The 11548-nt window shown below is 37.9% G+C and overlaps 1 protein-coding gene across 2 annotated transcripts in view; it reads left to right on the forward strand.

The window, feature by feature from the left end:
* Positions 1 to 11548, forward strand: part of CAPN6 (calpain 6) — a 35457-nt gene that overhangs the window by 4729 nt on the left and 19180 nt on the right. Inside the window, exon 3 of one of the 2 annotated variants that reach the window (XM_008069462.2) lies at positions 2383 to 2562. In XM_008069462.2, coding sequence (XP_008067653.1) covers positions 2398 to 2562 — 165 coding nt within the window. In that variant the 5' untranslated portion in view covers positions 2383 to 2397. Of the gene's footprint in view, positions 1 to 2270; positions 2563 to 11548 lie in introns of those variants that run through there. The other variant, XM_021718261.1, reaches the window with a different exon arrangement.

Consider the following 11548-nt stretch of genomic DNA (forward strand, 5'->3'; position numbering starts at 1 on the left):
TTTGTGACAGGCTTCAAAAAGGAGCCAGGACAAACATTCAGGTTGACGTTGATGTTGCATAACCAAAAATTGTTACTGATATCATTTATGCTTTTAAATACTGTGAAATACATTTCAATTTTTTTTTTTTTTTTTTGAGTTTAAGTCTCACTCCATCGTCCAGACTGGAGTGCAGTATCACGCTCATGGCCACTCCTGCTGTGCTCTGGCGATCCTTCTGCCTCACCCTTCCAAGTAGCCAGAACTACAGGCACATGCTACCACGCCCAGCTAATTTTTTTATTTATTGTAGAGATGAGGTTTCACCAAGTTGCCCAGGCTGTTCTTGAACCTGTGGGTTCAGGCAATCCCCTCACCTCAGCCTCCCAAAGTGCTGGGATTACAGGCTTTGAGCCACCATGCTGGGCCCATTTTAATATTTAAAATGAGGGCAGACTTAAATTTGATGATGGAAAGCATTTCAGTGTTGTGTAGCGTCCCATAGCCCTCAATTTAAAAAGCAATTGTCAATAAATAAGGCTATGGGAAAAAACTGCAGTTATTTTCAGTTTCTTATTCCTTGGATTCAGAGAAAGGGTAAGTTTGTTGTACATATATTGCAAAAAAAATTAAATTAAAAATTTTTATGGTTTTCAGATGGGGAAACTTCTCTTCACCAGTGAGAGATTTCAATGTGATACGGAAAGGACATGAAATGAACTAGTACAGAGGTCTGACTATATTTCACTTTTTATAAAATAGCAACAACCTCACAAATATACCACACAGATACTCTTTAAAGTGCTAATGTATCCTCCTTTTTTTGGTGCAAATTTTGTCCATTTTTAAGCAGACTCTCTGAACCTTAGTCAGGTTTTTATTGTTTTGTTTTAACCCTCCTATCATCATAGAATATAAACAATTATTCCTAAAATATATTTTGAAACAGATGACAATATGTAAATTTCACAACCCCATTCTTATTTACTATTGAATGCCAGGAGAGGATCATTCAAATTATTACAAATCTATCTTTGTGAATCAAGCAAGGGCATTGAAAACCCTATTATCACCCCAAAGCTATTTAAAATCAAATCTACCTTTCAAATTGTCTTCATAAAAAATGGTTGGTTGCTGGGCTTGGTGGCTCAGCCTGTAATCCCGCACCTTTGGGAGACTGAGGTGAGTGGATTGCCTGAGCCCGTGGGTTCGAGACCCGCCTGGGCAGCGAAACCTCATCTCTACAATAAATCTAAAAATCAGCCGGGCGTGGTAGCGCATGCCTGTAGTTCCGGCTACTCGGAAGGCTGAGGCGGAAGGATCGCCGGAGCCCAACAGGCCGAGGCTGCGGTGGCCGGGAGCGGCCACTGCACTCCAGTCTGGGCAACAGAGTGAGACTCCAACTCAAAAAAAAAACAAAAAACGGTTGGTTAAGGGTATTTGAGTGTGGGACACTCTGATAGACATTGCTGAAGAGCAACTATATTAATTCTCTGTTTAACCAGAATGAGTTATATTTTTCTTCTTAAAGAAAAGAAAGCAACGGTGTATTGCCATGGGATAAGAATCTATAGCCCACCAAATTAGTGTAATTGAATTTCACAGTCTGCCTTTTATCACGGGCAAATGACTGTACATTAGACTTTGAAGAAGAAAGACCATGCAATCTTTCTATCTTTCCTTGTCTTTGGAGGCCATCTGCTGTGCTCTATTTCTTGCAGTAACCTTCCTGGCCAGCATTAAACATGCAAAGCTCTTTAAATGATGAAAGGGAATGAATTGTGTAAAAGGACTTGTTAGAATGGAAAGGAGTTGCTTCTTCCCTTGTGTACAAAGTATGTGGCTCTCCAGGACTCCGACTTATTCTGAATATAATATAGTGACTTTTCCCCTTATCTTCAAATTTAGAATTGTGCTTTGCCTTAAACTACTCCTTGTCAGTATAAGTGGAAGATTGTCCTTTAAGTGGCTTACACTTAACTAGCAATCTTCACAATTTTATATATGTATGTATGTGTGTGTATATATATATATATATATATATATACATATGTATGTATGTGTATATATATATATATATATATATATATACATATGTATGTATGTGTATATATATATATATATACACACACACACCAATGGAATTGTTAAGGTCCATATTGTCCAGTTTGGCAGATAGTGAAACTGAGGCCTCAAAATGGTTAGGTGACTTTGCCCAAGGCTCTATACTACATAGGTGAAGAGCCTAAACCCTTATTTCCTTGAAAATGGTGACTTTTCCTTTAAAGCCAAACTTGAAGTGTCTAGCTCTGGGAAGAAGTCACTGGGATGTTTGTTTAATATCAGGTAGTCCTTTAAAGATCTGAGAACCTCTTCCTTCAGAGACAATTTTCCTCATTCTAGGCATAGTTCAACACTATGGGTCCTCCTCTGAAGCTCTTCAAAAACCAGAAGTATCAGGAACTGAAGCAGGAGTGCATCAAAGACAGTAGACTTTTCTGTGATCCAACTTTTCTACCTGAGAATGATTCTCTTTTCTACAACCGACTGCTTCCAGGAAAGGTGGTATGGAAACGTCCCCAGGTAACTTTCTAATTTCCCCTTTTATATCCTTCTTGACCTTCTTCATCATAACTGTATTTGGTCCACTGTTTAACTTACATGGCCTACTATGTGGACCAATTTAGGAGTCAACTAATTTTCTTTCTTTCTTTTTTTTCCTTCCTTCCTTCCTTTTTTCTTTCCTTCCTTCCTTCCTTCCTTCCTTCCTTCCTTCCTTCCTTCCTTCCTTCCTTCCTCTCCAGCTTTACTGAGATATAATCCACAAACAAAAATTATATATATTTATGGTGTACAACATGATGTTCTGATATACATATACATTGTAAAATGATTACCACAATCCAACTAATTAACATATTCATTACCTTACATATAGACAACTTTATTTTTTATTTTTTTGAGTTGGAGTCCCACTCCATCGCCCAGGCTGGAGTGCAGCGGCATGCTCATGGCCACCCCAGAGTCAACCTGCTGGGATCAGGTGATCCTTCCACTTCAGCCTTCCAAGTAACTGGAACTACAGGCGTGCACTATAGTGCCCGGCTAGATTTTTTTATTTATTGGAGAGATGAGGTCTTGCCAAGTTGCCCAGACTGTTCTCGAACCCGTGGGCTCAGGCAATATCCTCACCTTGGCCTCTCAAAGTCTGGGATTACAGACTTGAGTCACTATGTCCGGCCTTATAGACAACTTGCAAATTGAAAGCTTCATGGTTCTGCACTCCTGGCTCTAGTTTGAGGAGTCTCGAATTTTAGTCAAATTTCATCAAGTTTAGTACTTTTAAAAGAACAACAAAAAGGAGATATGCCATGCTTGTTTTCGTTTGGAAGTTGATTTGAATAAATACTCAAAAAGCAACTACACTCTTGCCTTCTTACTGACTTATATGTTATTGCAACTTAATGATAACTACAGACCAGTGAGGAAAAAACCTCTTTATATAATGCGGTGAATTCTACAGGGAGAAGATGGATTTTGCAGTGGGGGAAGGCTTCTTTGCTGCTCCTTGAATATCATCACTTGTATCATCCCAAAATTGGCCACGTAGAATCCAAGTAGAATTGCAACTCTTTCATCACCTGTTAGTAGTAACTATTAATGGTTGTTATAGTTCTCTGTGGAACACCTGTATGTGGTGTCTCTAAAGCAAGTCTCTCAACCCCTTCACAAGCCCTGCATGAGCAGGAGCTCATTGTATAAAATGAAGGGATGATAGAGACTAGAGAATAAATAGAAACCTTTCTATATCTAAAGGGTGTAACTGAATGGAAGGACACTATACCTAGGCTTTTTCCCAATGCGGATGATCAGTTATATAGGCTACAGAGGGCTGTCTTGAAATGAAAGTTTTTGGTCTTTCATGATATCCTGAAGACATTCTGATCCTATTTAAGGTACTTTTCTGTGTACTCTTATGGACCACTCAGCAACAACCTCAGTGTTTGCCTTCTTTGGTGAACAAACTTTTAGTTACAATTTCCACAGCTTAAACTCCAAAATGGAGTCCCAACAAGAGCTACTTCAGTTTATGCAGGTTGCCACTATGTGGTACTAAGATACATTGGTTACATCAAGATTTGTTTTCTATGCAACTGAAAGGACATATCTTAGTTTTCACCTATAAAGAATGATAGCCATTGAAAATATGCAACTGGGAGAAGTTCTTTCTGTCTGAAGGAAGATTGCATGTCTCCTGCCTTTCTGTGCCTGTAGTCATTAACATACCTGCAGATCACTTTGCTGACTTACAGTAAGAATCTGGGAAATGAGCAGAATTCACTAGCCACTAATTGGGATTGCAGTCAGGTAAGGCTTTTTTTTCCTTCAAAAATACATGAAGAAAATAGAGATATTGTTACTAAAACACCGGAGTCTTGGGCTAGGTCCCATTGCTCACTGTGTCAAAAGCCAATCCCCAGACAACAAGTATTTCCAGGGAAGAAGGGCTTTTATTTGGATGACGTCAACAAGAATGGGAGATCTATCTTAAATCCATCTTCCTAACCAACTAAAATTGGGGATTTATATAGAGGGGAAGAAATGTAGCTACATGCAGGAAAACAGGAATTAGGGAAAGGTAAGGAAACAGTCACAATGAATGAGAAGTCTGGCATCTTATTGCCTGGATGCAGTGATCTGGTGAGATTCAATCCCTTGCCTGAGGGTTGGTTTCTTGAGGAAGTAACTCAGATAAGATAAATGTAAGTTTCCAGCTTTACTACTGGGAATGTCAATTTCTGTGTTTACTCAAAAACTGTAAACAGCAGTTCTATTGGCTGGTTTCCGTCCCTCCTTCCTATTTATCAATTCCTCAATTATGGGGAATCTGGTTGTCAATCCTCTGGCTGTTTCATGCTGAGGAGGGCTATTGTGCGATACCAAGTAGGAGTTAAAACATTACTCCTTTAATTGGAAGTACTCACTAGTACTTGGTTAGCATCTGGTTTCTTGGAGCACTATGATCTGGGTACTTTTATTTTGGTTTTAGAACAACATTTTAAGTCACTTTACCTAAGATAATAACATAGATAGCCCAAATCTTTAAAAAATACCAAGGAATATGGAGCATATCCATTGGGGAATCCAAGAGAACAATCCTGAAAAGCACATATTCCCTTTATTATTTCTTGTTTAGGGTCTAAGACTGGGGTTTGACTATCAACTTAAGGCTATCTGAGGATTCACAAGATTATGACTGTTTCTCCTGTAGGGATTCCAGAGGGACTGGCTTTACTTAAGTATGGTGTGCAACTGGCCCAGGTCTTCTGCAAGACTTGATACTCTGGCTTCAAAGAGTGGAGAGGCATGTCCATAAGGAACTGTAGTTGGTTGGAAGGAAACTCAGAGAGACTAGTTAATATATTTCCTAATTGTTTTATATTATCTAGCTTCTGTTTCAGGGGAGGAAAAATCCTCAAGTGTCAGAGAGTCTGGAGAAATGGTCTCCTGTACAACATTTCAAAGGGGCTAAGAGCCAACCCACTTCTGGGGGCTACTTGTATCCTCAGCAGGGGAAGGGGAAAGACCTTTTTCCAGGTAAGATTTGTCTCTTGAAAAATTTTAGAAAGAGACTTCTTCATTGTAACCAAAAACCAAAAGCCAGAAAGTAAGGTTTATATTCCTGTCATCAAAAAGCAAGTTCCCCATGGCTTGCATATGAAACATATCAGCTACTTCATCTGGGGTTCTCCACTTGGCATTTACAGGTGGGCAGTTCCCATTCTCAGGGTAAACAGATCTTAGAGTGGCTTTTATCTAGTCCACTATGCGGGTCATTATCTCAGAAGTAACTGCCTGTGTCACTAGATTGTATATACCCATCTGTGATGGTTCAGTAGTAAGTTGTGGGTCCTGCATCAACTAAAACATGGTCTTCCACTCTGCAGCCTTTTAAACCAATGACATTTCTGTCAAAATACTTACTTTAACAATCCATTTTAGCAAAGATTCCTCAGGAAACTGATAATACCAATCTGCAAAATGGAACAGTTCCTTCATATTGTATCCTCTGGTTTCAACAGTTACTTGTTTTTGTTTTTTCTCCACATTGACTACCTTCTTGGAAACCACAGGTTTCAAAGGTAATTTATGGTGACCTGACATAATTTTCCCTTTTGTATATAACTCTGAGGCTAGTGATCTGAGCTCAGATAGACCCACATCTGAGTTTGGTCCAGCCTCAAGGCCTAAACCAGCAATCTCTTACTTTCAATTTCTCTGTTATAGATAACAATAACCAAGGGATTGAATATTTCACTTTTTCCTTCTTAGTTTGCATTTCCTTATACATCCAGTGCACCAACTCCCCAAGAGTTTAATCTATCTCTTAGTTCCACTTCTAAGTTTTACATTGAATAACTGAATGCAGCATTGCTGTAGCTCCATACCATTGGAGACAATGAGGCCACCCAGGAATCAAAGGCTAATCTAATAACACATTTACTATAGTTATTTTGTGAAACATAATTTTTCTTCCTTCAGTACCTGACTTCTACTAAAGACAAATCATTGTGGAAACAATTTATTGCAAAACAAGTTTGGGTCTTATTATTTTGACTTGATTTGCATAAAGTGCAGCAAGAATTATAATCCATATAGGCTCTTTTATTTTTATTTATTTATTAATTAATTAATTTACTTTTTTTGAGTTGGAGTCTCACTCTGTCGCCCAGACTGGAGTGCAGTGGCCACTCCCAGCCACCGCAGCCTCGATCTGCTGGGCTCCGGCGATCCTTCCGCCTCAGCCTTCCAAGTAGCTGGAACTGCAGGCATGCGCTACCATGCCCGGCTGATTTTTTGATTTATTGTAGAGATGTGGTCTCGCTGCCCAGGCGGGTCTCGAACCCGCGGGCTCAGGCAATCCACTCACCTCAGCCTCCCAAAGGTGCGGGATTACAGGCTGAGCCACAGAGCCCGGCTCATATAGGCTCTTTTAAACTGACTTTTCTGGAACTTTTTCACAAAGAATCTCAGATTTACCCCCTTGAGCCTAGCCTAGGAATTATCTATGCCTGAAGATATTTGTATGAATTGCATGAATTCCTCTCTTCTCAAGGTCCTAAAGTAACTTGAGGTGCCTGTGCCTGTTTGAAAGTGACATTCTTTACTTACTACAGGTCAGGAACCTTGTAAAGGAACTAGGTAGACAAGGTACAAGGCCAGTTTTTTCAAAGGGTGTTTATTGGCTCTATAAAGTCAATCTCAATTCCTCAAAGCAGTCTGTTTATATCTGAAAATATGATATTCCAGTCAGAGTCTTGGTAAAATAATCACTGCTCCCAATTGTGTCCTGTTACAAAAGAACACGGATTTTTACTGAACTTAGGTATACAACCATATTGCCGTAAATTAAAAATATACTCACAAATAGCTTCCAAATTCTGTTCAAATCAGATAGCAAGAAAGAAATATGCTTTAAATATTGTTTGCAAGAGTATACTCAGTTGTTGAGGGCTACAAATAGCTTAAAAGAAAAAAGTTTTCTCTACCCTGAATAACAACACAAAAAGAATCAGCATTGTTTCAAACAAAAAGTCATAAAAAATTATTCCATCCTCTATTAGTTCAGTTCATGCAATTAACTCGTGTTCTGCTTGATACTGGGTCAGCAATCCTCATAAACCCATCAGCTTTTCATTGAGAAGCCTGGAAATTTTCTCTCTTGTCCAGTGGCACAATCTCCAAAGTTATAAAAAACCTGAATTCAAAGGTTTATTTTTAATGAACGCTCTTAAAGAAGCAAGTCATGGACTGTAGCTGATTATAAACAACCTTTTGAAAAGAGTCAAAGTAAAACAATTATTGTGAATGACAAAAGTCTTAAGAGAGCCATGGTTAAAGACACAATTAACAAAGAAATTTGATTATTTCTGTGGCATACAACAATTTAACATAATAATTATAATTATTATAGATAACATTTACTAAGACATATTCAAATTTTAGGAATCTTGTATAATTTTGGAACACATATTAATAGCAAAGTTATACAAATTTAACCCAAAGAAAGTTAGATACAATCTCATATTTGACAATGCTTCCTGAATAATTTTAACATACCAAATAAGCCTAATATGTCTCTCTTGGACTTTAGGGGACCTGATATCTAAAAAAGTTAGTTTGCAGTAAAAAATATTGAATTTAGAACTTGAAATTTTGACTTTGGGAAATATGTCAAATATCAAAAATTTAAAACACTTGATATCATAAAATAGGATCACAGATCACCATAAAAAGTCATTTGTTTACCCCAAATTATAAATCAAAGATTTCAAAATAAACCTTTACTTTTTGATAGAGAGGAAACTCAATTTTTCAAACAATAATATCTAATAAAGACAGCATGAGCCCAATTAAATCTCTCTTTCTCTCCACCTCAGTTTATTTTATTCTGCAATTTACACAAAGAGTAAACAAAATTTATTGTTTTATTATATCCTATTAATATTGCACAACAATTTCGTTCAAAGGAGAAAAACAAATTTTATCTTTGTATTGTGTATTGTTAATGTTAAAGCCAATTTAATAAAACTTTTTAAACAAATGTATCTACTTTTAATCAGTTTGACCATAAGGTAAGAGTTCCATAACCTTTTACAATTTTCTATTAAAGACCAGATCAGTGGTCCAAGAAAACCCTGTTATTCCAACACAGGGGCCCAGATAATGTTCTTGCATCAGTGTGATTTTGATTTTAATGTTTAGTTTATAGAAAAAACTCAACCTATTTTATCCCCCAAAATCTGCTCATACAATATCACACAACCACCTCTTCCACAATTGGCCCTGAATCTAGAAGAATTGAATAGCTTTCATTTCTGTCTCAGTGTTTCTTACAAAAGCAGTCCATTTTGGTTGTTGCCTTCTCCTAGGTCAGAAGATGAGGCTTTGACTGGTGTCAACGTTCAAGATTTAGCAGGAGCCAGTGCTTTTTTTCAGACCCAAGAGTCAAAGCCCTGTAACTTGACAGCACAGCAATACAGAAAGCTACATAAATTTATAAACCTTAATTCTTTTAAATCTCAGTTTTCTTAAGCAATAAAAATCTCAATAAATAATGATAACATAGATATTAGCTTTATAAAATGTAAAATCTATTTCTTAGGCCAGTTACCAAAAGGTAAAGGAAGACCTTCTGCAGTATGATTGTTTCTCCTTATGGGAAGCCCTTTTAGATAACCTGAAGTCAAACTTGATGAAAAGGGTATTTGAATTAATCAAACACAGGAAGAGTGTGTCCACAGCTATGAGTGAACATTAGGTTAGAGAGGAAACAAACTAGAAAACTAGTACCTTGAGCAGGGAATAGCATGATGGTTTTATAGTTACATGAAACAATTTGGATATATCAAAGAAAGCCAAGTGTACAGAATCAACTTATAATGGAGGAAAACACTGCTTTTCTAGACTTTCAAGATAAGCATCAGGCCACAGGAGTAGTTAGAACTGGAGGAAGAAGTTACAGAAGCTGACCAAAAAGTTGAAAAAGAGAGTTATCATTTCAGACCTTTTCAAAAGATAAAGCTGAAAGCAGCAAAACACAACAAAGTTGAAATGCTGAGATATGAATCTGAGAAGTTTTCAAAAATAAACAGATTATAGAATCAAAATCAAATCCTCTTGTAATTTTGTTAAGAGCAAATCAATATTATAAGCAAATGTTCTAACACAGGGAAAAAATTTTAACTTTTTTCATATCTGTCTTCCTACTTAGAGGTTCCTTTCTACTTTGTTTAATATGTAACTTTTCCAACATATAATTTGAATTTTAAAAAAAATTTCTCCATATCATAACCATTATTTAACTGGAAATGATCCAGATGTCTAATGAGCACCCAAAATAATTTCAAGATTTTAATTTACACAGAATGCTCCCTTACAGCATTTATTCCATTTACATTTCATTCTTTTTTTTTTTTTTGAGTTGGAGTCTCGCTTTGTCACACACAACCACTCCAGCGTCGACCTGCTGGGCTCTGGCAATCCTTCCACCTCAGCCTTCCAAGTAGCTGGAACTACAGGTGTTCACTACCATGTCAAGCTAATTTTTTAATATTTTTATTGTAGAAATGAGGTCTTGCCAAGTTGCCCAGGCTGTTCTTGAACTCGTGGGCTCAGGAAATCCCCTCACCTTGGCCTCCCAAAGTGCTGGGATTACAGGATTAAGCCACCACGCCTGACCTCAGCCATTTTTAACAATCGATATAGATTGCTTATGAGACTGAGATTTCAGACAAAGATAGTCATTATTTCCTTGTTAACCATTTTTATGACCTATGCATATTTGATGTTCCCCAAAGTAAGAAACAAAGTTAAATGCATGGGCATTTTTTGCCATTAACTCAGAAGGTTCAGCTGTTTACATTAAATTAATGACTTTAAATTAGTCTTATTAGCCGGGCTCGGTGGCTCAGCCTGTAATCCCGTGCCTTTGGGAGGCTGAGGTGAGTGGATTGCCTGAGCCCATGGGTTCGAGACCCGCCTGGGCAGGTGAGACCTCATCTCCACAATAAATCAAAAAATCAGCCGGGCGTGGCAGCCTGTGCCTGTAATTCCGGCTACTCGGAAGGCTGAGGCAGAAGGATCACCGGAGCCCAGCAGGCGAGGCTGCGGTGGCCGGCAGCAGCCACTGCACTCCAGTCTAGGTGACCGAGTGTGACTCCAACTCAAAAAAAAAAAAAATTAGTCTTATTTATAAAAAAAAATTACACAAGTGTAGATCATTTTGTTTTGGCTGAGTTTATAGTTTTATAACCTTCTGTGCCAAACTCTGACACCTCAAAATATCTAGCAGAAACAAATATAAAACTCAGACAAAAATGTGTGCTGACAATTCCAAAGGCATTTCTATGTTACAAATAATTTTAAAGCCAGATTGTTTATTAAAGATTCACTTAAGTCAAGTGCACTTGAAAAATGCTTGGACTTATTTAATTTATGAGCTGTCTTTTCTTTTTAAGCCAATTGGTACCCTGTAGACACAACATACAGCATAATAAATGTACACACACACACACACACACACACACACACATCTACACATGTGTACCTGAAAGATACTATAAATTTTACCTTTGAAATCTATCCATGAAGCCAGGCTCAGTGGTTCAGCCTGTAATCCTGCGCCTTGGGAGACTGAGTTGAGTGGATTGCCTGAGCCCGTGGGTTCGAGACCCGCCTGGTCAACTTGGTGAGACCTCATCTCTACAATAAAAATCAAAAATCAGCCGGGCATGGTAGCGCACGCCTGTAGTTCCAGCTACTTGGAAGGCTGAGGCGGAAGGATCCCCGGAGCCCAGTAGGTCGAGGCTGAGGTGGCCGCAGCGGCCACTGCACTCCAATCTGGGTGACAGTGAGACTCCAACTCAAAAAAAAAAAAAAAAAAAGAAATCTATCCATGAGATAGTAATACAAATTCAATTCACTGGTTTATGAACATGTTTATATAACTAAACTTTGCCCCAGTAGGTAATCCATTGAAGGCTGTGATTTTTTTTTTTTTTTTTTT

The sequence above is a fragment of the Carlito syrichta genome, unplaced genomic scaffold (assembly GCF_000164805.1).
Source record: "Carlito syrichta isolate Samal-C Ts95f unplaced genomic scaffold, Tarsius_syrichta-2.0.1 Scaffold312060, whole genome shotgun sequence".
NCBI lineage: Eukaryota > Metazoa > Chordata > Mammalia > Primates > Tarsiidae > Carlito > Carlito syrichta.